Source organism: Echeneis naucrates, chromosome 19 (genome assembly GCF_900963305.1).
Source record: "Echeneis naucrates chromosome 19, fEcheNa1.1, whole genome shotgun sequence".
Lineage (NCBI taxonomy): Eukaryota > Metazoa > Chordata > Actinopteri > Carangiformes > Echeneidae > Echeneis > Echeneis naucrates.
The window spans coordinates 10,871,791-10,899,607 of NC_042529.1; the positions used below are offsets into that span (position 1 = coordinate 10,871,791).

At 43.2% G+C, this 27,817-nt stretch overlaps 1 protein-coding gene across 1 annotated transcript in view; it reads left to right on the forward strand.

Annotated features, from left to right (window-relative positions):
* The first annotated feature begins 10,779 nt into the window (after positions 1–10,779).
* bahcc1b (BAH domain and coiled-coil containing 1b) overlaps positions 10,780–27,817 on the forward strand; it is a 52,403-nt gene continuing 35,365 nt past the window's right edge. Inside the window, exons 1-2 of the mRNA XM_029528417.1 lie at positions 10,780–10,962; positions 14,500–14,836. Of these exons, the coding sequence (XP_029384277.1) occupies positions 14,661–14,836 (176 nt within the window). The 5' untranslated portion in view covers positions 10,780–10,962; positions 14,500–14,660. The remainder of the gene's footprint in view (positions 10,963–14,499; positions 14,837–27,817) is intronic.

Here is a 27,817-nt window from a genome sequence, read left to right on the forward strand (position 1 = left end):
GAATGAATTAACGATCGTACAGATGGGAAAGTCATTGTACAAATACGATCATCGTACGTTTGGAAACGGTGCTCTTCATGCTTTACCAGACCGGAAGTCCGGGTCAGAGGCTACAAATGGCCGCAGTCCAACACACTGTCGGACCGAGACTTTTGTTGTTGTTTCGTGACTTTGTGAACAAGCAGTACCAGACTTCAGCCCTCCGGCTCCCCACACCTCTAAGTTCCGTCAGCTCGGTGGCCTCTTCCGGATTAAAAGTACGACTACACAAACACAAACGCACCGATGACAAGTAAGCATAGTTGTGTTTTATTTTATTTATACTCTTTATATTTTGCTTATGGTCGTTTGAGGGCGAGATCACTAGTTTTCACATTTCCCCCCAATGTCTAAAAACGAAAGATCAATTGCATGTGTAATATGAATATCATTTATAACCTGGCATATTTGAGCGAGCCAGCCAACGTGACCCGGAAGTTTACAGGCTGGTTGATTTATTTATTATTTTTTTGGGCGGAGGTTCTTCTTAATCCTCAGTGCATGGTGTTGTATAGTGTTTTAATGACAGTGTCCTGCATCAGACACGTTTTTATTATTTATTTATTTATCGATTTATTTTATGATTAATATTAATGATATGGAAAGATATGATTGTTGTATTTTAAACTGCAGGACTGATATTTCATGGTGGTCATAGTTGAAAAAAAAAATTACATTGGACTTATTTAAGGATTGTGAAGTTAAAATGTAATAGTGGATATATAAAAAGTCAGAACTGCATGTTGAAATTTAGGAAACAGGTGGTATTTCACCCACTGCATGACCCACAATGCAACAGTAGGCCCTAACAGAGACAAATAAAGGTCACGTTCCTTGGTGGGAGGGGTCTGCCGTGACCCTCCCACTTCCCTTTCCCATAAATTCTTTCAAAGGCAAAGCCAAAACCATACTGAAAGGATTTATGTATGTATTGTTGCTTTTGTTCTTGAATAGTTTCTATTTTTCTACACTGCTGATGAGAACCACAGTGGTTTTGAAAAATCATAACAAACTGATTTTGCTTGAAGTTTGTTTTTAAGTGGGTTTGCCTGATCGGGGCTGGTGAAGCAAATGTCTTACTGTTAGATGGAAATGTCTGATGAGACTTTAAAGTTCTAGATATCACCTCAGTCCAATGACCTCTGAAGTATAATGTACCAGTCTATGGCTGTAAGCCATGGTGGTCTGTTTTTGGCTTATTGTTCCATCAGGACATTTGGGATATTAGGGTGTTTTAGTCAGGGTTTGGCTCTAAGCATGAATAATTTACATTTTGTTTTGGTGGGAAATTGGGAAGACAAAATCATAAATGAACACAAACATCTGGAAAGGACTGAATATGCTCAATATGACAAGTCACTTTAATCATTTTATTGGCCTTACAGAAAATATACTACAGATGGAAAACGTGTATTTGACTGGGTTTTTGCATGTGGCTGATTTAAAGTTTGACTTTCCCAGATTTTTAATGTTTTTTTTTTTTTTTTTTTTTTTTTTTGAAAAGGCAGAGACATGGGATTTTTTTTATGACCGCAGCTTGTGCAGAGTAAATAATAAGTGAATCCATGAAGACTAATTACAGCAGTTACTCTCATATGAGCTGCATCAGGGTGAATTTGCAGTGAATTGAAATAAATTGAGAGAAACCTGTTCCTCATTTTGCCGGAGACCTCCTGGACCCGCCCTTTAGGGCGCCCGTAGGTCCCCGTACCCCAATTTAGAGAATCCTCTCCCGCCTCCTTCCCCTCCTGCACAACCCCCAGGGCTCTCGGCCCCGCTTCTGTCCAGGGCGCGGCGATGCAGGGGTTAAAGTGGTGACGTGGTGCTCCTGAAGCGGTGACCCTCGGGGGCAGCCAGTGGGGGCTGCAGGGGGAGAAGAAGAGAAAGCCGGGGCTGAGGTCCCGTTTGGGAAGGAGACTCCAACAATCGCCGCCAGTTATTACTCTGCGAGTGTTTCTGAGCTCCAGCGCGGAGACGGAGCTTCTTCCGCGTTCATCTCCAACCTGCGGCTCATTTGCTTTACGTATGAGGTGGTCGCTGTATCAGTGAGCCTCCGCCCCAAATGGAAACAGTTTGTTTGTGTGTTTGTGTGTGTGTGTGTTTGAGGGAGAGAGAGAGTGTGTGTTTTCCACTGCAAGATTGATTGCAATCATGTCTTTGTGTCGTTAGTTCAGGTCGACACGGTGAGGCAGAGCCAGCCCCCTTTCTGGGGAGTGAGAGCGGGATATAAATCCACTTTTACGCACAAACTTGTCTGGAGCGTTTGGACCGGATCAGACCCGCGGGACAGAGACACTGTGGACTCCACACCGCCTGGGCTAAATGTTTACAGTGCTCTGACTATGGAAGCCGTGAGCGCAGGGCACTGTTTGCCCGGGCCGGCCGCTCATCCTTTAACCAAACGCCTGTGAAAGTCTGGAGAACGGCTAAATATAGCAGGCATTGGTGTAGCTTAATGGTGACTTTTACAGAAAGGTGGGTAAAGTGTGACGGTAATTAGGCCCATCATTAGACAAACAGCCACCCCTATAAACAAATATCAATTAGATTTCCGGAGCTCCATCATGCCGGGCTCGAACTATTCCGTAAATAAAAAGTGAGCAGCTTGGCTGGCTCTTTTGCCTTTCCACGCTTTTACGTTTAACACATGGCGCTTAGACAGCGTGATGATGGCCCAAAAGCTCATAGTTCTTTGATGAAACTTATGGAGGAAGTGAGGGGCCAGCTTGGTGCAGATCCCATGTTGAGGGAGTGATAGGCCTTCCTCTCCTCTTCCCCCTCCTCATCCTTTCACCTTCATGCTTAGATCCGGTTCAGCACAATCACGAATGTAAACAAAACTATGCTGGCCAGAAAAAAAAGTAACGAGTGTGCGTAACCGTGGGTTACTTAAAAGATATATCTTATTGGTGGGGATAGGGGTGGGTGTATTTCTATGAGTATAACTCACAAGCATATTTGATTATGTCCCTTTCTCCCCTCCCCTGACTTGGAAAAAAAACAAAGAACAGAAAATGCAAGAAAGCTCACTTCTGGTCTCCTGGAAAAGAAGAGGGAAGGGAGGGAGAGAGAGAGAGAGAGCAATAGAGAGAGTTTCTCCATCGATTTCTGTTTAATGTCATCTCCATTGTGGGAGAGAGAGAGGACGCGTCATCCAGACATAAATTTGCTATTATGCAGCCTCACGGAGACTCACATCCACAGGATCCGGCGCTTGTAGTCGGGAAAACCCCTCGGTGGATAAATTCAGCAGAGCGACAGTAAGCGTAGCGCTATTTAAGTTCATACATTTGACTGCGCCTCGGTTTGGATACAGCGCCTTTTTTTCTCCTACGAGTTGTCAAGTCTAGAGAAGAGGAAAGACTCTTTTTGTTGTTGTTGTTTCATTTCCCATTTAAAGCCATTAATACAAATCTGTGCTTTATGGAAACGGTCGTTGATAGGTAGGTCTTTCATTTTGTATGTTTAACCATTGCTGGCGTTATACAGACTGATAATAATTTCAGTTTTGACTCAATGCACTTTATGAAGTCTTGATTTGGGGATAGGTCTGAACAGTGCTGAGCTCGTTTTGATTCGTGGCTCCAGGTTCCAGAATTTTCACAAGAAAAATGTGTGTGTGTGTATGTATATGTGTGTGTGCGTGTGTGTATATATATATATATATATATGTGTGTGTGTGTGTATGTGTGTATATATATATATTCACATACATAAAATTTGTACATTATTTATATACATTTTATTAACAGGGATTATGTGGTCTTGGGTACTTTACATTTTTGACTAAATAAGAGAAACCCATATAATCTATGGTGTATTATACATTGTGAGTTGCCAACACGCGCAATTAGACGTTTAGTAGAATTTATTACAAACTAATGCGGATGGGTGCATGAGGGAAAAACCTCGTCCCGTTCTTCATATTCAGAATATGAATACTGAATACGAAGTTAATGTAAGAGTGTTTGTCAGTTGGGGCCTCTGGGGTGGGGGGTTGGGAAGGTGGGGGCATTCACCAGTATGGTGGCGCGCACACGCACATGCAGACACACTGTGATTTAGCCACGTTAAGTGTTGTGCGCTTTAGATGCTTCATAATTTTGCTGTTAGTTTGTCAAAGTTGCACGTTAGATTAAATACTAAGTACAGTTTCTCTCTCTCTCTCTCTCTCACACACACGCACATACATACACACACACACACACTCAACTTTATGCAGCACCGTTGGACACATGATCATTCACGCGAGATGACACGTCTTTTTCAGGTCACATTTCTGATTTCTGACTCGACTTGATAAAGTTGCAACAGAGTTGATCAGTTCATGATCACACCACACCACTAAGCCCCACATTAAATCTAGGGTATTTATTTATTTTTATTGTATGAATCATTCGAGTCCGTGTCCTGGAGACAAGTTAAAATATGAATTTCACTCCCATGTCGACAGCTTCCTGATTTTTGTATTTCGACGTTCACATTCTCACTTAAGCTGCAGAAAAGAAAATAAACGCCCTGATTTCACTGTTCAGCTTCAGTATCTGGTGAAGTTCACATCAAACACCTGCTTCACCACTTATCTCATCGCTCAAACACAATTACGATGAATTTATATTGTCTTTATCTATTGCCAAATTTGTATTTCATTTATTTATTTACAATAAAATATATATTTACAAAATTAATGATGCTGAATAAGCTCAGATAAAGTCTAATGGAAGATGCATATGGTTGTTAAATATTATAAATTGTAGTTATACTCCAGATTTTCTTTGATTGGATCATGAGAGCAATGCTGTTTTCTTGCTCATTCTGTGGTTATTGGGCAAGTGACTGGTTTATAGTTCAGCCAAAGTTTATTTGTCTGACGTTGTTTCAGTTTGACACTCGGTGTCGAATTAGAAATTCAACATAGACTTGTTTGTGGAGAGTTTTCTTTTGAGAGTTGACCCAGGCGCCCAGATGTGAAGTGAAGTGATGAGCTGCTCTGGGTGTTCCTTACTCAACCAATGCGCTCAAACTATGACCAACCTGGTTGAGCAAAAGTCCGCAGGAGGACAAAATGACTAAATATCAAAAATATTTTTCTGTGTTGAAATCTTGTTTTGTTTTTTTTTTTTCTCCCTCTCTTTAGTTGCTGGAGTTTGACTCGCACGCTGTGGGGTTACTGTTAACGTTATCGGTCATGCAAAGACATTTGTTGCAAAATAAGTCTTTGTTTTCTGCTGAGAGGATCGATGAAATATTGAGTGATGATTTGCAGAGGGTGAGGTGACCTGTTGACCCATGACCCATACTGGAGACACACAGTACTGCACCGTGGCACAACTGTTTCCTCACGTTCCCTGGGACATTTTACGTGAAGACATTTTCCATTTTAACAATACATGTTCTCTCTTCTCCCTGCAATTTAGCTGATTGGAACAACAACAACAACAAAAAACCCTAAATGTCCTTCAATGTGTGTGCGTGTGTGTAAGCCTGTCTGCGACACAAACACAAATTGAGGTGAGCTGGTCCGTTGCACTTCAAACATGCGGTATATTAATCCCATCATTTGTGTGTATAATATCAACATTTCGGTGGCTGTTAAGGTTTTATTTCTCCTCTATGTCTGACTAAGAAAACTACATGCGAGTTTATATAGTGCAAGCACAGGCAACACTACACGCTATGGCTCTTTATATTCCAATGGTATTGATAATTAAAGCCTCCACCTGCGTGTTTTCATGGCCCATAAATAGATGCTGGCGCTTTCATCTCTTCTGCACAGGACTGGGGGTGGTTAGAGCCGGATATATGGCTGTGTGACAGGTACTAATTTGGTGCCCAAGCTATTTCCACCGTCACCATATCAACATCATCATCATCATCATCATCATCATCATGATCTTCACCTTCTTCTTCTCCGACTGCACCGTCATCTTCTTGATTTAAAGGGGCCTACAAACATGTACCTTGAGTCACATGGCATCTTTTATTAGCGTTTTAATTGAAACTCGCTGCCTTTTTTACTTGTTTAATTCTTCGTGTCAACCATTTCCCTTTTTTCGAGCCGTGGTGAGGCATGTGCTCCTCTCCAGCAGTATCTGTCAGGATGATCAGAAATAGCAGCATCTATCCTGCGCATACAGAGAAGAAAAGGTCATGCTGTAACTGTGTCCACTCGGCTTCTGGCTTCGTGTCTTCCTTTAAGTGGTTATGGGTGGCTTTGTTGTTTGTTGAGGTTGATATTTACAGTGTTGTCTGGCCACCACGACAAAAAAAGGGTTTCCTAACGATGCACCCACATCGCCCAGAGCGCACAGACCAGCCTTGTTTTTCACAATACAGTCCAAAAAACTTGGCAGCGCCACAACTCTCATGCTTTTCTACTTTAATATGGCTCTATTGTCTCATGGGGTTGCACCACCTTTAGACAGCCGGGGCGTCTCCCTTGTGAACGGCCCTGTTTGGAAATCCTCATCATTAAAGCGCTATCAGAATATCTGCTGAGAATAGGATGGTTGCCCTGTATGGAGGGGCCTCCCGTGGAGACAGCTCTCCATTTGGACCTCATTTAAAACCAGCCTCGCCAATGTGTTTCCCGTTGACTGTGAATTATGCTTTTCTTTAATGTGGTCCTATTTAGACGTTCAAAAGTTTATACAGTTAATGTCGAGGATGCATCGCATCATATAGCACTTACTTTAAACATACTTCATCCATGTTTAATGTGCATAAAGTAGCTTATGCACTTCTTTACGGAGACGTAACTCTTTGTATGCACGAAGTGAGTTTGCCTGTAGGTGAAAACACAGCATCAAAAACTAAATTTAACCGATAAATAATATCTGCGTGCTTTATTTCATGTATTCGGCCCGTTTCATTTTTAGATGCATTTAAACGGGACGCCACACCTCGACAGCGGACAAAGTGCCCCGGCCGGACGGCAGGAAAGGCGGCCGGGATGTGTGGCTCCTCGCCGCGGAGGGAGAGTCCCAGACTCCGGCTCCAGCGTGAGGGAAGACACGGGGAGAGGAGAAGGGGGGAAGCCAAGAAGGGAAGGTGGAAAGTGTCAGTCAGGAACGCTTCGTTGCTCGAGGACAATCCGCGCGCAGGACCGGTCTGTTTCAAGAGCAATCAGTCAATCCGCATTAATTATCCAGGCGCCCCCTCCCTCACCGTAAAGGGGAGCTTGCGCTGGCACACTGACCAGAGGAGGCTGGGGTGTGTGTATGTTATGCTTTCTCTCCCTCTTTCTCTCTCCACACACACACACACGAACCCAACCCCCACCTTTTAAGTGAAAAAGAACCAATAAAAATCAAGCTATAAAAGGCTTTTCCTTGTCACTAAATAAATTAAACGCAGATTTCTGTTATAAGTGGAGCCCTTTTGTGAGCTGCGGAACAGGATTCTTTATTGTCCCTCTGTCATTAGTGCTGAAGACAACACTGCTGGGGGAGATACCAGGGAGCCAGAGTCATTTCAAAATAAATATATGCTATAGACCTGATCCTACAATGGGCTCCGTAGTCAGGCTACTGTCTGAATGCTTGTATCGGCACATCCTGCCGCTGGTTATTCAAGCTGTTGGAATCAGTGAAAGCAGGTCTGTGAAGCCTATTAGAAAAAGAAGCAACACATTTTGTGTTTTTATTGAGGCAGCTAAGAGACGGATAAGTATGAAGGCCTGTGATGGACATTGAACATGAGTATGAGTTTGACAACTCCCCTTTTCTTCATTTTAATTAATTCTTCAGGAAACGTGGTGATTCACGTGTGTCTCTTCTAGCCCATTTGAACGACTAAAATAACACATGATGGAAAATTTCAAAATACTGCAAGATCTGAGGTTTTTGTACACGTGTGTGTGTGTGTGTGTGTGTGTGGACTGAAGCTCATTGGAGAGCACAGGGCTTTGGAATGCAGGCTGCTAAGTAAATGGGAAAAGCGGGTAACGATTATCTAATTACAGCCGTGATAAATCTGCTCGCCTTGGCGTTATTTGATTTAAATTATATATGAATCAATTAATTTCACTGTATAGATGAACGCCGGGTTTTGCCTCGAATTGACAATTAATAAGCCATCTATCGGCTGCGAACCAGCCTGGATCTCCTATGCCCAGAGTATTTTGTTTGGGGCTGGACCAAAGCAAGAGAGTGGCTCTGTTTTAATGTAAAGGGATATTAGCTGGAACAGTCTGCATTTACTTTGTGAGGTGCATGTGTTTGGACAAGTTCAGCTAAAAAGCATGCAGGCTGTAAGAATTTGCTTCCAAGCAGCCACATGCATGAATGAATAAATAAATAACTAAATAAGTTTAAAAGGAACAATATATATGTATGTATAATTTTATAGAGGGAGAATGAGGGAGATGAAAATTCTATTGATATAGGCTATGTAATTATATTTTTAATAACGTTTAGCAAAACAGTGAAGGACATTTTCACATTTATATTTTCAGATTTTTGCAATTTTATTGTTTTTATTTTTTAAGGTCACATTTATCTTGTTCACTGTTAAACCTTGTACTATTCTAAATAAACGCCTATAACAAACAACCGGTGAGCCCACGCCAACAACCTTTTCTTTTATCCCCACTTTCAGAAACAATCATTTCTCCAATTTATCACTTTAACCGACCTACCGTTTAAGCAGCTGCACGAAAGCGGAAATGTCCACTTAATTATCGAGCAGTTGGAAGTAAAAAGTTTTCCTCTGCGTTTTAGTAGCGGCACAAAATAGCCGAATCCCGCTGATCTTATATGGTTACTATTTTTGCAAAAATGGGCGAGAAAGCGTCCAGACTGTGTTTGTCCACAGACCTATTTCTCTCTTCCCACCGTCTCCTTTGTCGCCAGAAACTTTCCTCCCTCCGTGTTTGGGAGAAAACTCCCTGGCGGCAGCGCAATAGCTGTTTTCCGGTTCGTGTTGCCGTTTTCTCCTCCATTTTCTAAACACAAAGTTGTTATTGCACCATTCCGCGAATCTCGCCCCTACATTTGATACAACGTGTAATTTCCCCCCTTTTCCCGTATTCCCTTTGATTTAGTCACTCTTGACTCTCCTTTTGCTCTGGGGCCAACGGGGTCCGCCATATGGGGCGCCTTGAAACCGCCCCTCCTTATCTCCTTTCGTCGTTCAGCGCAGGGCCGCCTTGAAACCGCAGGGGCAGTAATTGCTTTTTTCAGGCAGCCCAGTGCGGACTGGCCAGCAGCCAATCAGAGCCTTGTTTACACTCGATGATTGACAGTACGCTGGCAGCTCGCCAGCCAATCAGGAGCCTCGCAGGACTGAAGCCCCGAGTTTTAACCCTTTGCATCCACATATAAACAAACCCGGACGCGAATATCAGCCTATAGCAGCTCATATATTTCGACATGGAAACAACACAAGCCCATATCCTTCCACTTTTAATTGGCTAAATTAGTGAACCGTGCACCAGGCTAACCCCGAGGACAGTAATGCTTTCAAATTACGCAGTGATTCAATTTACCCGTGTGTGTGTGTGGGTGTGTGGGTGTGTGTGTGTGTGACAGAGACACAGACAGGTAAATAGACATCCCGGCAATAAAATAGGCTAGAAAACACTGAATGTACTGTGGCCTGTGTAATTTAAATTTATCCGAGATGTGACCTTGCTCCTGAACTATCCCCCAAAATGCACATAAAATAAAGCACTTTATTCGCTCGACTCTTTTTCCACAATAACCTATGTGTGCACACGTCATGTCTAATGTTGTTAAATGACATCTTTCTTTAAATATGGTGTAGTCATAGATGCAACAAAATAATACGGAACCTTTACTATCAGAATAAGGTTTATGGATAAAACAAACTATTAAATCTGATTAAACCACTTTTACCTTTAACCACCCAGGTGGACATTTTTGCCTATATTCATTTTGACTTGATTAAGTATAGTTCTGAAACCCCTTTTTATTCTAGTTGTACATAAGTGTGCCAAATATTTTGTAATGTGAACAAAGCCTAGAAGTTCAATAAATCATAAATAGGCCTACGGATTCTTCTAAGAAGGACTTATTTAGCAAAACACATGCAGTGGGGAAAAATAGCAGATTTCCCTGAAGGAGCATCAATAATACTAACACATCACCGCTGTCACATGGCAAAATAACGATATAGTCAGAGCACAGGCAGCATTTGAACTGAACTGCAGCGGGATCACACAGAATAGGCTGGATGCTGTTTGCTCTCCGCCAGTGATCAGAAAGTGCAGGCAGCGCTGCACGGCTCCGGCTCCTCTCCTCTCCGCGCTCTGAACAGCGCCGAGCTGTGCCGCCTGTCTCCTCGCATTTGCTTGTGCACGCAGTGCGCCGAGGGCTGCAAATCAAACGCCCGCCGTTTCGCTCCGCGGCGCTGGCGGCTTCCCCATTGGCTCAGAGCGGCGGCCAATAGCCGCACGTGTTTACCGTCGAGGCGGGGTGGAGGGTGCAGGGCGGGGTGGGGTGTGTAGGAAAGGGTACGGTAGGGAAGGGTGGAGGAGGGGGGGGGCGCCTCACGGGCACGCTTTCACATTGTCGTCCTCAAACCAATAGGCCTACGCGTTCACCCCTCCCCGCGCACACTCACACACACGCGCTCTCTCGCTCGCTCTCTCTCTCTCTCTCTCTCATACACACACACACACACGCGCACACACGCACACACATACACACTATCCTCCTCCTCCTCCTCCCGGCGTGTCTGAGTCTCCGGCTGCATGAGAGAACCTCGATTCACTACAAGCCTGAACTTCTACGATGCGTCTCTCCCATACCTCAACTGACTGCACAGCACAGTCTGCAGCAGCATAGGATGTAATCAATCCCACATGTTTCTCCTCTGCGACTCGGGGATTTTTCTCTTTGAACATTTTCTACTTTTTGTTTCATTATACCCAACACGCCATGCAATGGATATAATTTACCAGTAAGTAGCAAATTATTTTATCGCCGTGTTTTGTCATGTTTAGCGGTGGCACTGGATGTCGATTTTAGTTCAAGTGCTGCATACAAGAGAGAATGATCAGAATTTTATTTAGATGGAGATCCATCCACTTTTCAAAAGACTTCGCTGTTTCTACTGTCACGCTTTTAGAGAAATAAATAGTAAAATAAAATCCCCGATGATCCCACTGCCCTGCTACATTAGAGAATAAAAATCCAAAGACATCCAATTTTCGTAAATGTAATATTTACATAAAGACAAACAACGCTGCGGTGAGTTTACAGTATTTTGAAGGATTTATTTAAAGTAGTCCGCCTGCTCTGTTTCCTGCTGTCCAGTGTGGAGGGCTGAGCTGTGGGCGATATGTGTCACTTTTTGATTTGACCTCTCTCCACAGCCAAATTACTTGTGTGTTTCTAATTCATTCAGAGGATTATTCAAAACCACTCGCTTCTCACTGCGCCTCTTCGCGCCTCTAGTTTCATAGATTATAAATTGTAGATTATTTCTTTGTTAGTTATCCATTGTGTGTGTGTATGTGTTTGAGAGGGAGGGAGACAGAGAGGTTTAATGCAAACTGCAGAGCTCCCTGCTTCCTCCTTCGCTGTGGAGGCTGTGCATACGCCGGGCAGTCCTCGGCTCGGCCCGGCTTGTCTCTCCTGCTTATCTGCCCCCTGAAGATCCGGATTTAGTGGCTCGGTTATTCATCGCGACTTTACTGCAAAATTGTTGAAGGCAATAACTTGGCCTCTGAACCCGAGTCACTTTAAAATTGAATGCCTTTGAATCCCCCCCCTTTTTTATTCTTTTGTTCACAAGTCCACCAATTTCTGATTGAAAAGATTTCTGCTCAAACAACGCAGAAACAGCGTGTTTTACTGCGGGACCGCTACATAAAATGTGAAAAACACAATTCTTTGAGGATTTGCTGGCGTTTTTCTACGAAGTTCATCTAATGTCATTTTATCCAGTGGGCTATTGGCTACTTTTGTTGGGGGGATTTTCGTCTGGCCATAGTTTGACCCTTTGCAGGGCAGTCAGTGGCGGTGGAGGTGTGTGTGTGTGTGTGTGTGTGTGTGTGTGTGTGTGTGTGTGTGTGTGTGTGTGTGTGTTTGTTTATGTGTGTGTGTGTCTTTGGGAGGTGTGTATGGGCTTTGAGGGAGTCTGGTTGAAGTGGAAGGAAGTCTGAACGCTTTTCACGTACATACACACGCGCACGCACGGTGGGCTACAGCACATAGAAATTAGAATTTTCCTTAACTGTTACGCGCGATCTGCTTACGTCTTTCTGTTTGCTTGTCGTACGATAACCCAGGATTTAGATCCAGGTTGTTAAATGTAGCCTGAGTGGGTCTCTGTTGACGTGGAATGTAAATACAGAGGACGTGTGTTTACGGCCTAAAAATTGAAAAATGTATAGACAAATGACAGAGGAGAGTGGTTTATGATTGATGTCCCGTAGAGGAGGGCCATTGTTTCTCCCAGCCTAGGGGACAAGGAGAGAGTCCATTTTGCCTTCCCAGTGCGCTTCCAGTAGCCTGCGTCTCTCCAGTTTTTATCCTCATTTCTCCTTGCTGTCGACTACATGCGGTCCAATGTGTTAACGTAGTTTACACAAACAAAAAGGAAATTGAATTATTTAAATGCTCTTCTAGCTTTGGCAAAAAAAGGCATTCTTCAGGGAAGCATTTTTGACATTTGCATGCCCTGGATATTTTTATGCTCGAGAGTCTTTGGACGCGCACACACACACTCACGGGCGATTTTGAAAGCTCTGACAGAGCTGCTAAACTTTGGATATATTTTCAGCCCTCAAATCCAATTCCTCAAAGTTGCGAGTCCTTGAGCAGGGCTCAAATGTGTGTGTGTGTGTGTGTGTGTGTGTGTCAGACTGTGTGCGTGCGCGTGCGTGCGTAAAAGGAGACCAGAATATCCGAGCTCATACAACCTATATTCTTATGCACTTCATAAGCCTCTAGTCCACCAGAGCATTTGATATTTTCTTTGTTCTTTTATCGTGGATTCCTGGGAGGTGCTATCAGCATCTACAGAGCGCTAGATGGACGTGCCATGCATTGAAAGGCCTGAGAGATGGACTGCTGAGGTGTGTTTGGTGAACGCAAGCACCCAGCTCTCCCTATCTGAGCGTCACAGGGAGTCCTATTTAAGTAAATGACCTGGACTATAAGGCATACATATAAAGTCAATGATTTCCTAGTCTATTTCACTGTTTATTGCCCCGGTCTCTCGCACTGGAGCATAAAGGTGATTTGATTTGTGTTTGTGATTACAGTGTAGCCTGTGTATGCTCTACATGCAGCGGAGATGCTTGGTCTTTGCCATTGTCAAGAGGCGAGGGCCACTGCTGCTGACTCCGTAGGAGTTAATAGGAATAGTTGTTTTCATGCTTGTTTTCATTAATAAGCAACACTGCAAATAAGAATCCAGGTCACGGTGGTGCAAAGTGTAAAAAGTCAAACAGAGGTGAATCAAGTTTTGTAAAAATAGAAAAAAAACGTTAGATTTAGGTAAATAAAAGATTTGATGTATAAAAGCTATACAACAACACTGATCCACGACATTAATGTATGTGTGTGTTTCTGGCAACTGGATCTTCAATCGATCCAGTGTGCCAGTGCATTTTTTTTTTATTGTAGAAATTCACATCATAGTCCACCAAAGTGACGCGTTAAAGTACACGGGCATCACATTTTATGACAGCTGAAGGAGGAAAGAAGTCAAACTTCATTTCCAGAAACAACGAGCAGTAATCACAGCAAGGATGTGTTTCTGTCTGCTTTTGGACTGCACAGTGGACCGGAGAGGCCGTTCAGTGGATCATATTCGCTATGATTTTGCTTTTGCGCATTGTTGAATCGTCCAAATGGTTTTCGTCACGTTTTGGTGCAAAAGCTTCCGAGGTCCAGCTTGTTTACGATACGTCCTTGTTCACTTTAAAGACTTAACAACTCGTCCTTCGTGGAGAAAATCATTTTTTTCCTTTAGCACAGTGAACTCTTGTACCCACTGTATGTGCATCATTTGTTTGTACCTGAGCCAAATCTCCCCCTCTCCTCTCCATTCTTTCCCCTGATAAAGAAAGCTCCCGTGTGCGTTATTTGCATCGCGTTGGGTCACAGGATGAAGAGGAGGAGGAGGAGGAGGAAGGGGAGGAGGGGGGAAGGCAAAGACTCCTCTGTTGGGGCCAACTAGTGCGGAGTAAATCCACATAAACTCAGTTCACTCACCTTTCTATCTGCAGGACAGACTTTACTCACCTTCTGGCGTGAGTCGACGTGAACTGTAACATAAAAGATGAGAAGAAAGTAGTGAGGATAGTGAGTCAGTGCCGCCTACTGAATCGTTTTCGTGAATTTAGATTTTTTTTTTTTAATCTTGCTTGTTTGTCTAAACACGAGCCGCGACTGTCTGTCAGTTGATCCTTTACTCCGGCACTACATCCCTGGTTGGCTCATTATTGTCAGCGCTTTGACGTGTCTCCTGCTCTCTCCTTTGTAGGACATGACGGGGACTCGGTTTCTGCCCTGCAAAGCCAAAACTCCTCTCAATGCAAGGGGAGCCCGAAGTTCATAAAAGGGATTATTTGCATCTGGGTGCCTGAGACCTTCGGTGCCTCCGGATTTTTACTTTGGATTTGGGATTTATCGCTTCTCTTCGGGATGGAAAGCCGAGATTTCGCTCCTCCGCACCACCTCCTGACGGAGCGGAGCGCGCTGGTTCACAGCGCCGCGTCTCGGATGGCGCCCGGCGGCCACGGCTCCGTGCAGCACCCCGCTCATTTCCAGCCCGGGAAATACTACTCATCCCACCTCTCTATCGCTCCGCACTCAGGTCAGTTCTGAATGAAACTCCTCTCCCATGTATGAATGACAGGCACGGGTTAAGGAAAAATCAGTTGCTCTCTTTTGTCTGAACCATATGTTCTCCATATTGCAAAGTTGGAAAACCTTGAAGCTGGGACGAACTACAATTTACTGTTGGGGGAAATTACCCAGACTTTGTGGCTATTTGGAAATTAGCACAAAAGGCGCAGTCATATTAAAGAGTTTTATGTTTTACTTCATTTAATGGACTGTTTATGACATATAGCCGCTTGCTGTGCGTAATAATGAAAATAAATAGAATTTGTCAGTTTACTATTTCAGGCTTGCGTAAAAGCAAAAATGTGAAACACAGAGGGGGGAATTTGGAAATTAGATTAACTTTTAATTTACGACGCAGGCTACCACCTTTTTGTTTTAGACGTAAATCTCCCTGGAATTTAAAACTATTCCAGGATTATTTTCCTTTATCACACAGGGATTATTATGTGTTTCCAGTGGCATAATCTTGTCATACATTTATATGGTTTCATCAATTAGTAAAGTACCAATCATTGTCATTTGATTTAATTAATTAGAACTGGGTAATTCCACTGCTTATATTTCCCATCAAACAATAAATTAAAGTCATTAGCCCAGCTCTTCCCTTATTTGTAGTTTCTTTGCAACGTCTGGTGTGTGTCATGAGAGCAGGGGTTTGGTGCTGCTGGGTTCGGGGCACATGTTTACTTGAGCTGGTCACAAACTGGTGGGGTGGGTGGATTGGGAGGGGGGGGGGGGGTCTGGCTAATAGAGGTGCGGGTAATACCAGAAAATCCGGTTTCTATATTGAACGGGGACGTGACGGGGTGCGAATGGGTTGACAGTGCATGCATTAGATTTAACAAGTAGCTTTGGTATCCTGTCTCAATAGGGGAGGAGGGGGATGGGAAGGTGTGTGTGTGTGTGTGTGTGTGTGTGTGTGTGTGTGTGTGTGAGTGCAGAGGGAGGGAGGAAGAAAGAGAGAAAGAAAGAAAGGCTCCGTTCAGAATTATACACTGTCTGTAGATGGACTGGACTGGACTCTCAGGGAGAACGTGCCTGATGAGAAATCACATTAATTATCATTTGCAAATGCAGCGGCTTCTTTAAACAGACGTTAAAACTCGGGCCGTGGAGGAGACCCAGTGTTGTGTGTTGGACCCACATATCCTGTGTCTGCACGTATTTGCATATTCATTAGTTTTACACAACAGCAAAACCGAAGCAGACGTCCAGTTCAGAATTTTACCTGTAAATAAATAAATAAATAAATTAAATAAATAAATAGCTAGATAGATAAATAAATTCCATTGTACACGCATTGAGCTCTTTTGGTGCCATGCACATTTTTTATATATATATTTGGTGAGCTCAGGTCCTGGTTCTGGTCCTGGCTGGTTTAAATACACCAAACCTGATCATAAGCTATATTATTTTTTATCAGCTTGATTTGTTTTATTAAATTCATAAAGTGCTTCAGAACATTTACAGTTACAGTTCCAGAACATTTTTTCATTCTGTGGAATGTGTATCTATGTTTATGTAGAATCGTAAAATTTTATTATTAATATTTAAAATATATGTGTAGGAAAACATTAATAGTACAAAATCTGGATTTGGTAATTTTTTATAATTTAGGAATTGTAGAAGTACAATTCATATTGTACAATATATAGATTCTTTTCATCCAATAGATGATACTACAATAAGATGATATCCAATAAATTGTAAATTAAATGTTAAATATATCACAATGTGTTATTCTATAGTACATGCATGCATTATTGTCTGATGCATATTAAATAATTTACATAATTAAAACTCTACATTGTGCTTTCTCTAAATATATTATTCACAAATTCATAATATCAAATTTATTTTATATCGATAAAATATTTGACAGCTTTCATGAGACATTTATTTGCATGTCTTTTCAATTTGACTGGAATAATTTTGCCAGGAATTTGAAACCATTTTAAAATCTCTGACAAACACACGTCCAACCTGCATAACCATTTAAACAGATTATTCTCTACTTTCGCAGATAGTGCTTCTTGCTGACATGTATTATGGTCCTAATTTAAAATGATTTTCTAATGTTAAAAGGAAAGAAGCATAGTAATGCAGGGTGATAATGCTATTGAAATGTATTCAAGAGGGCCTCTCACTGGGACTCAAGGTGCATGACACTGTATTGAGATTCCAGATATCCAGACTCTCCATGCATGTCCCTGATGGGTTTTTGACTGACATGATGGGCATAGAGGATTGTTGTTTTGGGATGGGGGTTGGGGTACATGTGTGTGTTTGCTGGGAGGTTAGGATGGGGGTTACCTTTGTGCTTGCCCCCCTCAGAGATTTAGAAAGCTGTATTCCTGGCCCTAGGCCTCGGCACAGGGGGTAAATATGATGTGGGGTTGGCCATACCAGGGCAAGAGGGGGGTTGTGATGAGAGGGTTTGTTTCAGATCTTTGGAAAGAGAGACACAAATAGACACACAAATACACCCACGCACACACATTTTTTTTTACCTTCTCACAAGACCAAACTCGGTGTATCACTTACAGAAATTCACAGTTTAAAAAAAGAAAACCTCATTCCCCCCATGTTTCTTCATATCCCGGAAAACCTGCAATCCATCAATTTGCTGAAGCCTCTTATTTAGATCAGCATGGTGTCTGCTTGAATATGGTCGCGCTTGACAAGGTGATGGAATGACAGCCGCATACCAACGCCATAAGACTCAGCCCCCATTTGATAGAACCCCACAATGATATTACACAGACGTTTAGATTACTGATAGGAGCAGTGGGAAAGCCTTTGTCTCTCACTGTCTGTCTTGTGCTCTCTCCCCTCCCTGTTCCACAGCTTTCCTTTCTTTCTGCTCCCTCTCTCTTTCTCTCTTTCTTCCCCTTTCTGTGATGTTAGCCCCTGGGCAGTAGTTGTGCAAGTCTGTGTGTGTGTGTGATTAAGGTTGGGTTTACCCTGCAGTAGCACAGGTGTGCAGTATTATGGAGGGCGTGGCAAAGCTTGTCATTGAACAGGTGTGTTACTTCCCAGACAGCAGACGGTTTTTGTTTACATGACTTTGTGTGTGTATGTGTGCGTGTGTGTGTGACCCAATAATACAGGCAGAACGATCTTACATTCATGTTACATGTGTGCACACATTCACAGTCGTACACACACAAGCACACAGACACGCACGGGTTCTACCTTTAAGCTGCTTGTGTTTTGTGCTCTGAAAACGTAATGAGCCATAATCTTAATGTTTTGGTTTGACTAGATAACCTCCCAACTGCATCTCTCCATCCTCTCTCTAAATCTTTCCTCTTTGGCCTCATACTCTGACCTTTCTCTTGTTCTTTCCTCTGTGCTCCCATCATTTTCTCTTTCTCTGTGGTCCCTGTGTTCAGTCTTGTTAGTGAAGCGCAAGATTTTGAATTAAAATCTGCTATAAATGTGTGTGTGTGTGTGTGTGTTGCAGTCGCCTTGTCCATTCATCGTGAGGCTGTCATTAATGCTGCTTCTCTCTTGGAAGTTTGTCGGTTTTAGCTTTGAGCGTCAGACTGACACTGATGAGACACACCCTTTCACCCTCCTGCACGCACAAACTGGCACAATGTGGAAAGAGATGATGGTGCACTTGTGTGTGTGTCTGTATGTGTCTGAGTGTGATGAGCAGGATACTCATGATGTTAAAATACAAGGAAGGAAAATCTAAAAAGAAAGAAAGAAACAGTAAAAGATATTGCAAATATGTGAATGCAACTGATAAAAGATAGCAGAGAGGAAGGAGGGGGAGTAGGAGGAGTAGATAGGCTGAATGTTTCCACCTGGTTGGTAATCCAGTCAGATTACCACCGCTTGACAGCACCCACTGGCCGTCTTCCCCAACTCCTCAGCCTGGCGTCTCTACTCCCTCTCGAGAGTGAGACTGAATGAAAGCAAGAGCTAGAAGACGCTTGCTTGTGTGTGTGAGATGAGTCAGCACTGGATGAGCCTCCGACGACAGGCCCAGCCCCCCTCACCTCACCAATGGTACCCAGGGTACAAGGAGCAAACCCGCGTGCAGCATGCAAGACAACCCCCTGTGTGGAGGAGACAGGTGGCGGAAGCTGCAGCCAGTCGACCTGCAATCGGACACAGTGAGAAAAGGGCAGAGAGTAAACTGTCATTTCTGTTCAATTCAAGAAAAAAATAACAAAACAATGACACGCAGACTAGAAATGATGAGGAACCAAAATGCCTAAGGATTTTTCACTGAACATGAATAGGAAACCACCCAACCCAGTACGTTGTTTACACTTATTATTTTTTGTGTTACAGTTCATTTTAAATAGGTCACCATCTTTCACTGATTGTTGATTATATTATTATTAAATTAGAATTTTTCAAAAATGTGTCATTACACCCATTTACATTTTGCATGACTGCATATACATACTTATATACTCATAACTTAAATTTGTGGTGTCTGAGCAAAATATTAACTGTTACAATTTCCTAAATAATCCAACAGTGGTGTTTAAAAAATAAACTATGAGGTAAAGTTAATCCAGTTAAAGATGGACTATAGGTGAATTTCAGTCTGTAGGGTTAGAGGCACACACTATCCCTACACCCACATTAGCACTCTACTTATCTAATAAGTTTATACTTCAAATAAAATATTCAGCAAGGCCAAAGAAATGAGTTAAATCAGTGTGCCTATTTGAAATTTGTCGACGCATTAAAGGCATTAAGTCATTAAGTAAAACCAGCAGAGTCATTAAAGGCATTTCCATTACAAATTAGACTCTTGTGTATGCTTTGATTTTTCAGGCAAACTATGGCACGTAATTTAAATGTATTCCTGAATGTTTCACTGTATCTAATCAAATTGACCTCTGAGTAACTGTGACTTCAACTGTCTGAAAGGTCACATTGGTGGAAAGATTAAACATTGGAATATATTAAGTGAAAGTCTTTTTGAAGTCAGCCACTTTGAGTGAAGCCTGCATTTGTTCTGAAGCACATTTGCTGCAGTGACAGAAAGACTTTTGTCTCATCTCCAACTCTCATCCAACATGTGAACAGCTGCTTATTGTCGGTAGCAGTGATTTGAAGGGAGTGGAGTGCGTTTGGTTGCGACATCTCCGGGGTGTGAACACACACCACCATCTGATGACTTGGCATGTGAATGGCAAGCGCCAGACTTCATGCGCTCTCTCTTCTGTCTCTCCTCTTCCCCCTTTTCTTCTTCTCCTTCTTCGGGCCCTCACTGGCCAGACGTCCCTCTACACCCGTCTTCCCCACTCCTCTTTAACCACATGCTTGTCCTCCCCTCCTTCTCTTCCTCCTCCTCCTCTTCTCCTTCTGCTTTCCTCTTTCACTTCCCCTCCACTTCTTTCAGCTTTTCAAGTGGTCCTCCAGCCCTCCTTCCTCCTCATCCTCATAGCCCTATTACCTCCCCTCTCTCCTCTCTCCTCCCTTCACTCGCTCCACTCTCTCCTCTCCTTTCAATCGATCCCCCCACCTCTTATATCCAGCTCCCATCTCTGTCGATCTCCCCACACACCCGTTGCCTCCTCGCATTGTTAGCAGACCAGCTTCACTCAGCACTCCTCCTATTTCTGTCTCAATTTCAGCCTGCTTCCTCTCCCTTTCCACATTGCCTCATTTGTTTCTCCCCCATAGCCCCCTCTCTTCTTGCCTCCCCCTCTCCCCACCACTCGGCCGGTTGTTAACGGGCCCGTCCCGGTGCTACTCGGCCCATGGCCAACTCACTAAATCAGAAACGATTGGAGGATTTGGCAAGAGGGAGTGAGAGCTCAGCGCGGCGCCTTTGAAGTCTGAGAAAGGAGAGAAAAATGACATTTTAAACAGCCTGCAAAACACAAGGCTAAAACAGCTTCTTACTCTATACAGGCGGAGGGGAGCTGGGCGTGTGTGTGTCTGCCTGTGTGTGTGTCCGTTCATTTAAAATGCAATATAAGTCCTTTTTACATGAATATGTGACGGCTGTGGCTGGAATGCACAATATGAATGTGTAAAAGGAACGGGTGTGCGGACACAAATGTGTGTATTTGCAGACGTGAAATTTCTCTGATATTTTATGGCTTTCCACTTCTTTGGTGGGGTCAAGGCAATACCCTGTTTATGTGACGTGGCAGAAAGGTGACATCACTTTCTGGGGGGGGGGGGGGGCAGACATGATGTCACAGTCTCGCCACATCCACAGGTCTGCACCCCATGAAAGTGCACACCGCAAAGCAAGGCGGTGCATCCACGGCAACCTTTATCATGGCAGCAGCAGACACCTGAGACGGGCCGTCTCTTATCTGTCTCAGGGTCACATTTATGCCTGACTCATCGTTACTCGAGCTGACTTGTTTGACTCAGCCAGGGCCCTTTTCTCGTCTGTTGTGTTTTGGTTCTCTATTCGATTCATTTCAGCTCTGTTTGGCTCATTCATATTGTAATGGCCTCCATTCAGGCGGGTCTATGTCCAGTTTGTTTTGCTGTCAGGGGCTCAGATGGATGGAGGGGGCTGTAGGTTCATCTGGAGGTGAGGTTAAAGAGTGGTCGGACTGGTCTACCTCCTGAATGCTAGACCCTTCAAGTTTCACTGCTGCTATCATACGGATTGAACAGATCCAGTATTTGCTGTGAATGAAAGCTAATGTGCTCTTAAATAGGAAATAGGTTCATATCTGCGTGTGTGTGTGTGAAGGAGGAAGAGAGTAAGAAAAAGAGAGAAGCAGCTGTGTGGAACAGCATGGATCGTTACACAGTGACACACATGAAAGCATTAAGTATATTCAGGAACCTTCGTTGAATATACATGGAGCTGTGTGCAGCTTTGTATATATCTGTGAGTGTGGTGTGTGTGTGTGTGTGTGTGTGTGAATCCCCTCCCATGCTTTTGCCTGAGCTGAGAGTGGTGAGAAAGAAAACACGAAAAGAGAGCGCAGGCGAGAGAGAGCAGGAAAAAAAAAAAAAGAAAAAGAAAAAACAACAAAGATCCGTCATCAGTCATTCATGGCTAATCAGTCTCGTGGGACGTGCACACACACACACACACACACACACACACACATACACATGCACACACACGGTGCTGAGGTCCTAATCCTACTGGGACTGCTTGTGCCTCTGTGTGTGCCTGTCTAAATTTTGGATCCAGGCTGATTAGAAGCTAACTCTCTTTTTGCATATCTCTCTCTACCTCCACTTCTCTCTCTTTCTCTCTCTGTCTCTTCTCCTCTATGTCTTTGATTGCTGGTAAAGTGTCTTTTCTCCTTCTCTCTATTTTTCTCTGTTGTCTCTTTAATAACCGCCTACTGTCTTTTCCGGTCGTTTTGATGTGTGTTTTTGTAATGTTTGGAAGCAAGTGTGCATGCATAATATAGGAACGTCTTTTGTGTGCGAGTGTGCACTTATCTCTGCTTTTGCATGTGGGTGTTCACTGTGTGTGTGTGTGTGTGTGTGTGTGTGTGTGTGTGTGTGTCTGTTCATATGTCTTACTTCATCAGTACCTCTTAGTGTTGGTCTTGTCTGTGTTTTATAGGCTCTTCCATTTGTTCTAGCTTTTTTATTTTTTAAATAAAGTAAGCTTTAGTTGCACGGGCAGTTAATATTATTACCACTGCTTAAGTACATATTACTGAATGGAGCACATTGTCAAAATAAAAACGAGATCAATAAATGATTAAGGGACAGATATTTTTAAGATTGAGAACATGACTAACAGAAAACAACAAAAGAATGGTCTTCTGTTAGGGTACATGTTGCTTTTTGTGTCTCATTTGAACATATTTTAAACTTGTTATGCGTCATTCAACACAGTTTTCGTTTGGATTGGGGTCAGCGTCAGGGTTGGGGTTAGGGGTTAGTCAGTACGGAAATTTTGTGGTTTCAAATGACAAGCAAAAAAAGTGTAATGATGTGTAAGATGTTTGTTAGTCATCAGCAGAGACAGTTAAGCCTAATTTTCTTTTCTTTCTGTTGAGAGGTTTTTGGGCAGAAAGTTTGGTGCTAGTTCTGTATAAAACTGAAGTTTGTGTAATTTTTCGCACTGAGTGAGACAGCGTAACTTTCAGGATATTTGCTCATCATTAGTTCCTTGTATGACAATGACTCAGAGAATTCCAAAATATTTATTTTATTAATGATAAATAATAATTTATTTCTGAGTGCATGTTCTCTCCATGCTTGCATGGGTTTCCTCCCACCATCCAAAGACGGTGGCATGTTTAGGTTGATTGGTGACTCTAAATTGTGTGTTTAGTGTGTCTGTCTTTGTGATGGACTGGCGACCTGTCAGGAGTGTACCCTGCCCTCACCCATCGTGAGCTGGGATTGGCTCCAGCGGATGAGCGGTGGAAGATGAATGAATGAACGGTCATAACCATGTCTCCAAATGCTTCCATGGAAAATCAATAACATTGAATTAAGGCTGGAATGGTTATTTTAGGTGCCCACTAATCTGCCACTTAGTTTCCTCAGTGAATTTATTCAGTTTGTGACAAAAAATGCTTATCACAATTCCCAAAAGTCTGGCTGATGTCAGGATGACTTCATTGAAAACAAAGATATTTAGTTTATGAGCAACAAAGAGTGTGGAAGGAGTGATTTTGCGATAATTAAGAAGGTAGAAAATAATTGTTGAGTTGTTTTAGTTTTTTTGTCAGATAAAACTGGTGGCTGCTTCTACAGTAGACGTGTCAGTGGACAGGGTGTGCATCAACTCAGGTTCTCTAAGCTTTTTAGACGTTGTGGTGTGTTTATAGCTATATAATTCATGTGTTTGTCCCAGTCCAGGTAAGATTCAGGTGGGATTTTCTTTCTTTGTTAATTTTTTCTTTTGCTAAATTTATCTTTTATTTTCTCCATCACACCTGACGTAAGGCTGAAACCAGACACAAAACGGTTCCTGTTATGACCATTAATCTTTCTTTTCAGTCATTTAAAGCCTGTTCCAGCCACTTAGATATGAGGCCTGCTCTTTTTCTGAATATCTTCTTTCTTTTTTTTTAATCATCTGGAATAAACCAGATGTTTTCATTCTCCTGAGATGGCCTTTCTGCTCTTTTTTTTTTAATTCTTAAGGCTAAATTATTAACCAAAAAGCTAATTTGCTGAGTAATCAATAATGAAAATAATTATTAGTGGCAGCTTTAATTTGAGATTTATTACAATCTGTTTCCCCCCACTCCATCAGCCTTTTTCTCTCCAACCTTTCTTTTGTTTATTTTTCTTTTCTCCCTCTTTCCTTCCTCTTTATTTCATCTCTGTGGATCTTTCCAATAATCTTTTATTCCTGTGTAAATATTACAGCAATGAGGGAATATAAAGAATGGAATAAGGTCACGCTAGGTTATTCTCACCTGCTGTCTCTCTCTCTCTCTCACTTCAATGGCTCCCATCCCTTCTCTCTCACTTGCGGACCCCTTCCCTCCCTCTCTTCCTCCCTCTATCTCCCGCTCCTTCCCCCTCTCCTTCTCTGCTCACTCCCTCTTTGCCTCTCTCTCATGTTCGCTGTCTGCTGATCCCTCTCCTCTCTCTTGTTCAGTCTCTTCCCCCTCACACACACTGGCACACACTGACTGTCTAACACCCACGCACATACAGTACACATGCAGACACACACACACACACACGTACACACGCTGACACCTGCATGTCGAGCTGTTGAGGGTCTAATTTAAGTAAAGTGCTTCTCTAGAAACCACAACCCCTCAACTCACGATGATGGAGGGTGATACGGTGTGGCGTGGTAGAACACACATACTTAAACACACAGTTATACAGTCGCACACACACTTCCTGCTCCGGTGATACTATGGTATGATTCTCTGTTGTGTGGGATTGAAGGAAGCGCTGTAGATGGCTTGTAAGTAGGGTACTGTAATAATAATGTGAAATTTGATCCATGTAGTGAAACTCACCTTTTAATCAGACTGCAGAGTCAGTTACAGCACTGGCAGAGCTGCTGGGGGATTCAGTGTCTTGCTACAGGACACTACAGCTAGGTGAATGCCAGCTGACTTTGTTACGTTCAAATCTGGGTCTTCTGGTTAAAAGACTCGCATTTCACTGCAGCCGCTGTGCTGCTACGCTTCGGCTGTGTAGGTGTGTTTGTTTCCACGGGTGCTGGAGCTAACTTTAGCTGAAGCAGGACTGTGCTGCAGCACTGCTACAAATCCTGGGCCACAATGTCAAAGCTTGAAATACTTTGGTTTTGAGAAAAACAACAAAGAAAGGATTTCTTCAAAATACTCAGAATGGTGCATGTCTCTCTTTACATTTCTGTGCATAAAGTATATTGTATTTAAACCCGAGAAACACATATATCAGCTTTTTGGTTAATATAGTCAAGCAGATATGTAGCTAGCGAACACTAGTAATGTTTCAAGCTGTGTATTTGACCCCCCGATGATTATCCTTTGGCTCTGCTTTGGTCTCTACCATCTCCAGAGAGAAGGATTTCACTGTTTGATAGCTTAACACCCAACTGTGCCACCCAGCTGGTGGCCAACTTTGCCTGAATCTATTTCTTGGTCCTGTGCAGGTTGTGTAATATGGGCTTTTATAGCACTTCTGCTGAAACCAGCTCCCCATCTTGTGTGGAAACAACCTCCTGAAAGTATTGAGACAATTAAGACTCTGAAACGAAATCCATTAGCTGAAAGTTGCTAAAATGGAGCCAAGAGGAGCTTTATTTAATTATTTATTCGTTTATATATTTCCTTTTTTATTTTTTATTTCTTTTTATCTTTTATTTCTGTCCTTCCCTTGTCCAAGTTTGAAACATAGTCAAATTCCTAGTATGTTTACACATACCTGGCAATAGAACAATTTCTGATTCTGATTCTGGTTTTGTCACTGAGAGTCAGTGATGTAAATGTTAAAATAAATAGTGATTTGTCAAATTTGGTTCGTATATTGATTGATTGCATCACACTCTGTTGGTGTCACAAAATTAAGCAACGAAGAAGAATTGTGTGCTGATGTACTGTGGATCGTAATGTGTAACAAGAAAATAGTAAATGTTGATACGTGGTGAGCTTGTGTTGTTCATTTGATTCATGAAGAAACACATGTGTACTTGTTCATCTCTCTCTGTTCGTCTCCACTGTTTTTTGTTAAACTCAGTTTGTGCTCTTCCTGGTGTCTTGACCCCCAGGTGTATTTCATCCGGTAACAGGCACATGCAGCTTAAAATCATTACAGATAGTGTGTGTCTTCATCCAAGTGTGTGTGGCTGCAGACTGACTGGACTGCAGGGGTGTGGCGCAGGCATGTTGGACAACCAGGACTCCCAGAACAGGCGTCCTCAGTGTTTCTGAGAGCTGCACAGCTACTGTGGGGTTGATGGTGGGGGTGGGGGCTGCCAACATACACACACACTCACACACACACCCCCACATAAGTTAGACGGAATTGCATTATTGGCTCTCACCGCAGGCTTTCCTGAAATATCAGCAACCTTATGCTTTTAATTAGTGTGTGTGTGTGTGTGTGTGTGTGTGTGTGTGTCCGCGTGTGCGCGTGTGCGTGTGTGCCCACATGTACCATTTGTGTTTCATTCTGACCGAAGCAGCAGAACTGATCTTGTGTGACCCCTATTCCCCAAAATTCCCCTGTTTTCCATGGTAAAACATGGAAAAGCTTACTCTGACAACCCCCCTTCCCTCCTTCCTGCTTCCAAAGAAACTCATATGTTGTTAGTTCCTGCTCCTCATGACCATATATGGTCCTTCCTCCTGTTTTGGGTGGGTGGGTGTGTGGCATCCAAAAATTCTGGCCAAGAGCAGGAGCATTTTCCTCCTTACTCATAGTTTGGTGGTGCATTTTGTGGTCCGTGATCGCCAATGGAAAACATCCCGGCGTTCTTTTTTGACACAAGGTGCAAGATAGCACACCCCCTCGTTCAATTTAATACCTCCTGCTTTCCCGCTGCTTTTACTTCCTGTAGTTTTTGTGGAGCTGCACCCAGCAAACGACGTGTCTTTCAGCATGCTCACTGGCTTTTGAAGGTGCAAATGTACACATGTAGGTGTGACGTGAAATCGAGATGTTACTACAATGGTCTTGTGCACGGTATGTGATGGAGAGTGAGTGAGTGAGTGTGTGCGTGTGGAGGGCGATGCTCTGGTCCGCAGCCTGGGAGTCAGGCTTTGAGTTGTGGTGTTCATAGTCTGCTGATTTATGCGCCTCACAGGGAAATCTCTCATTTGTAGCTCTTTTATCTCAGTCCCCCCTTCACTCTTTCTCTCTTGCTCTCTCCCTTTTTCTTTCTCTGTCCTCTCTCCTCTTCCCGCCGTAATGTGATTCGGTGCAGCTGCTCGTCCCAGGCGACATGCCATGCTTTGCTTGCACACCCTGCTCTTTCTAACATGAATGAGTCAAGAGGAATCGTTGATGAATAATAAGATAGAGCAGAAGGAAAATGCTATCTGGATCTAGTAGAGCAAAAGAACTCCTTTTCTCCCGTGAACGTAGTCTTTGTAAGCACCGCTCGGGCGCTTAGTCACACATTGAATGTGTTTGTGTCCCCAGTGCCATAATGCTTTTATGGACCTTTGTGTGTGTGTGTGTGTGTGTGTGTGTGTGTGTGTGTGTGTGTGTGTGTGTGTGTGTGTGTGTGTGTGTGAGAGACAGACAGAGAGGGGGAGAGAGAGAGAGAGAGAGAGAGAGTGTAAGCGCTTTCCACGCCGCCTTGTTTGAGTAGCCCTGTCACTTGTGCAATTCCGTGGTGTCAAAACAGATCAGAAAGGTCTGGCTTGACTCCTGCCCCCTAAATACACACACAAAACACAGTCTTGCACACACTACCGCACACACACAGACACACATAGACATCCACACACAGATTGAAGGCTCAGTGCCAGGGCCCTTGGTGGTTGGAGGCTTATGAAAGGGTCGGACTGACGAGAGGTTGCCAAGTGTACGGCAATAAGCGTAACAGCCAAGCTAACGAGAGTCAG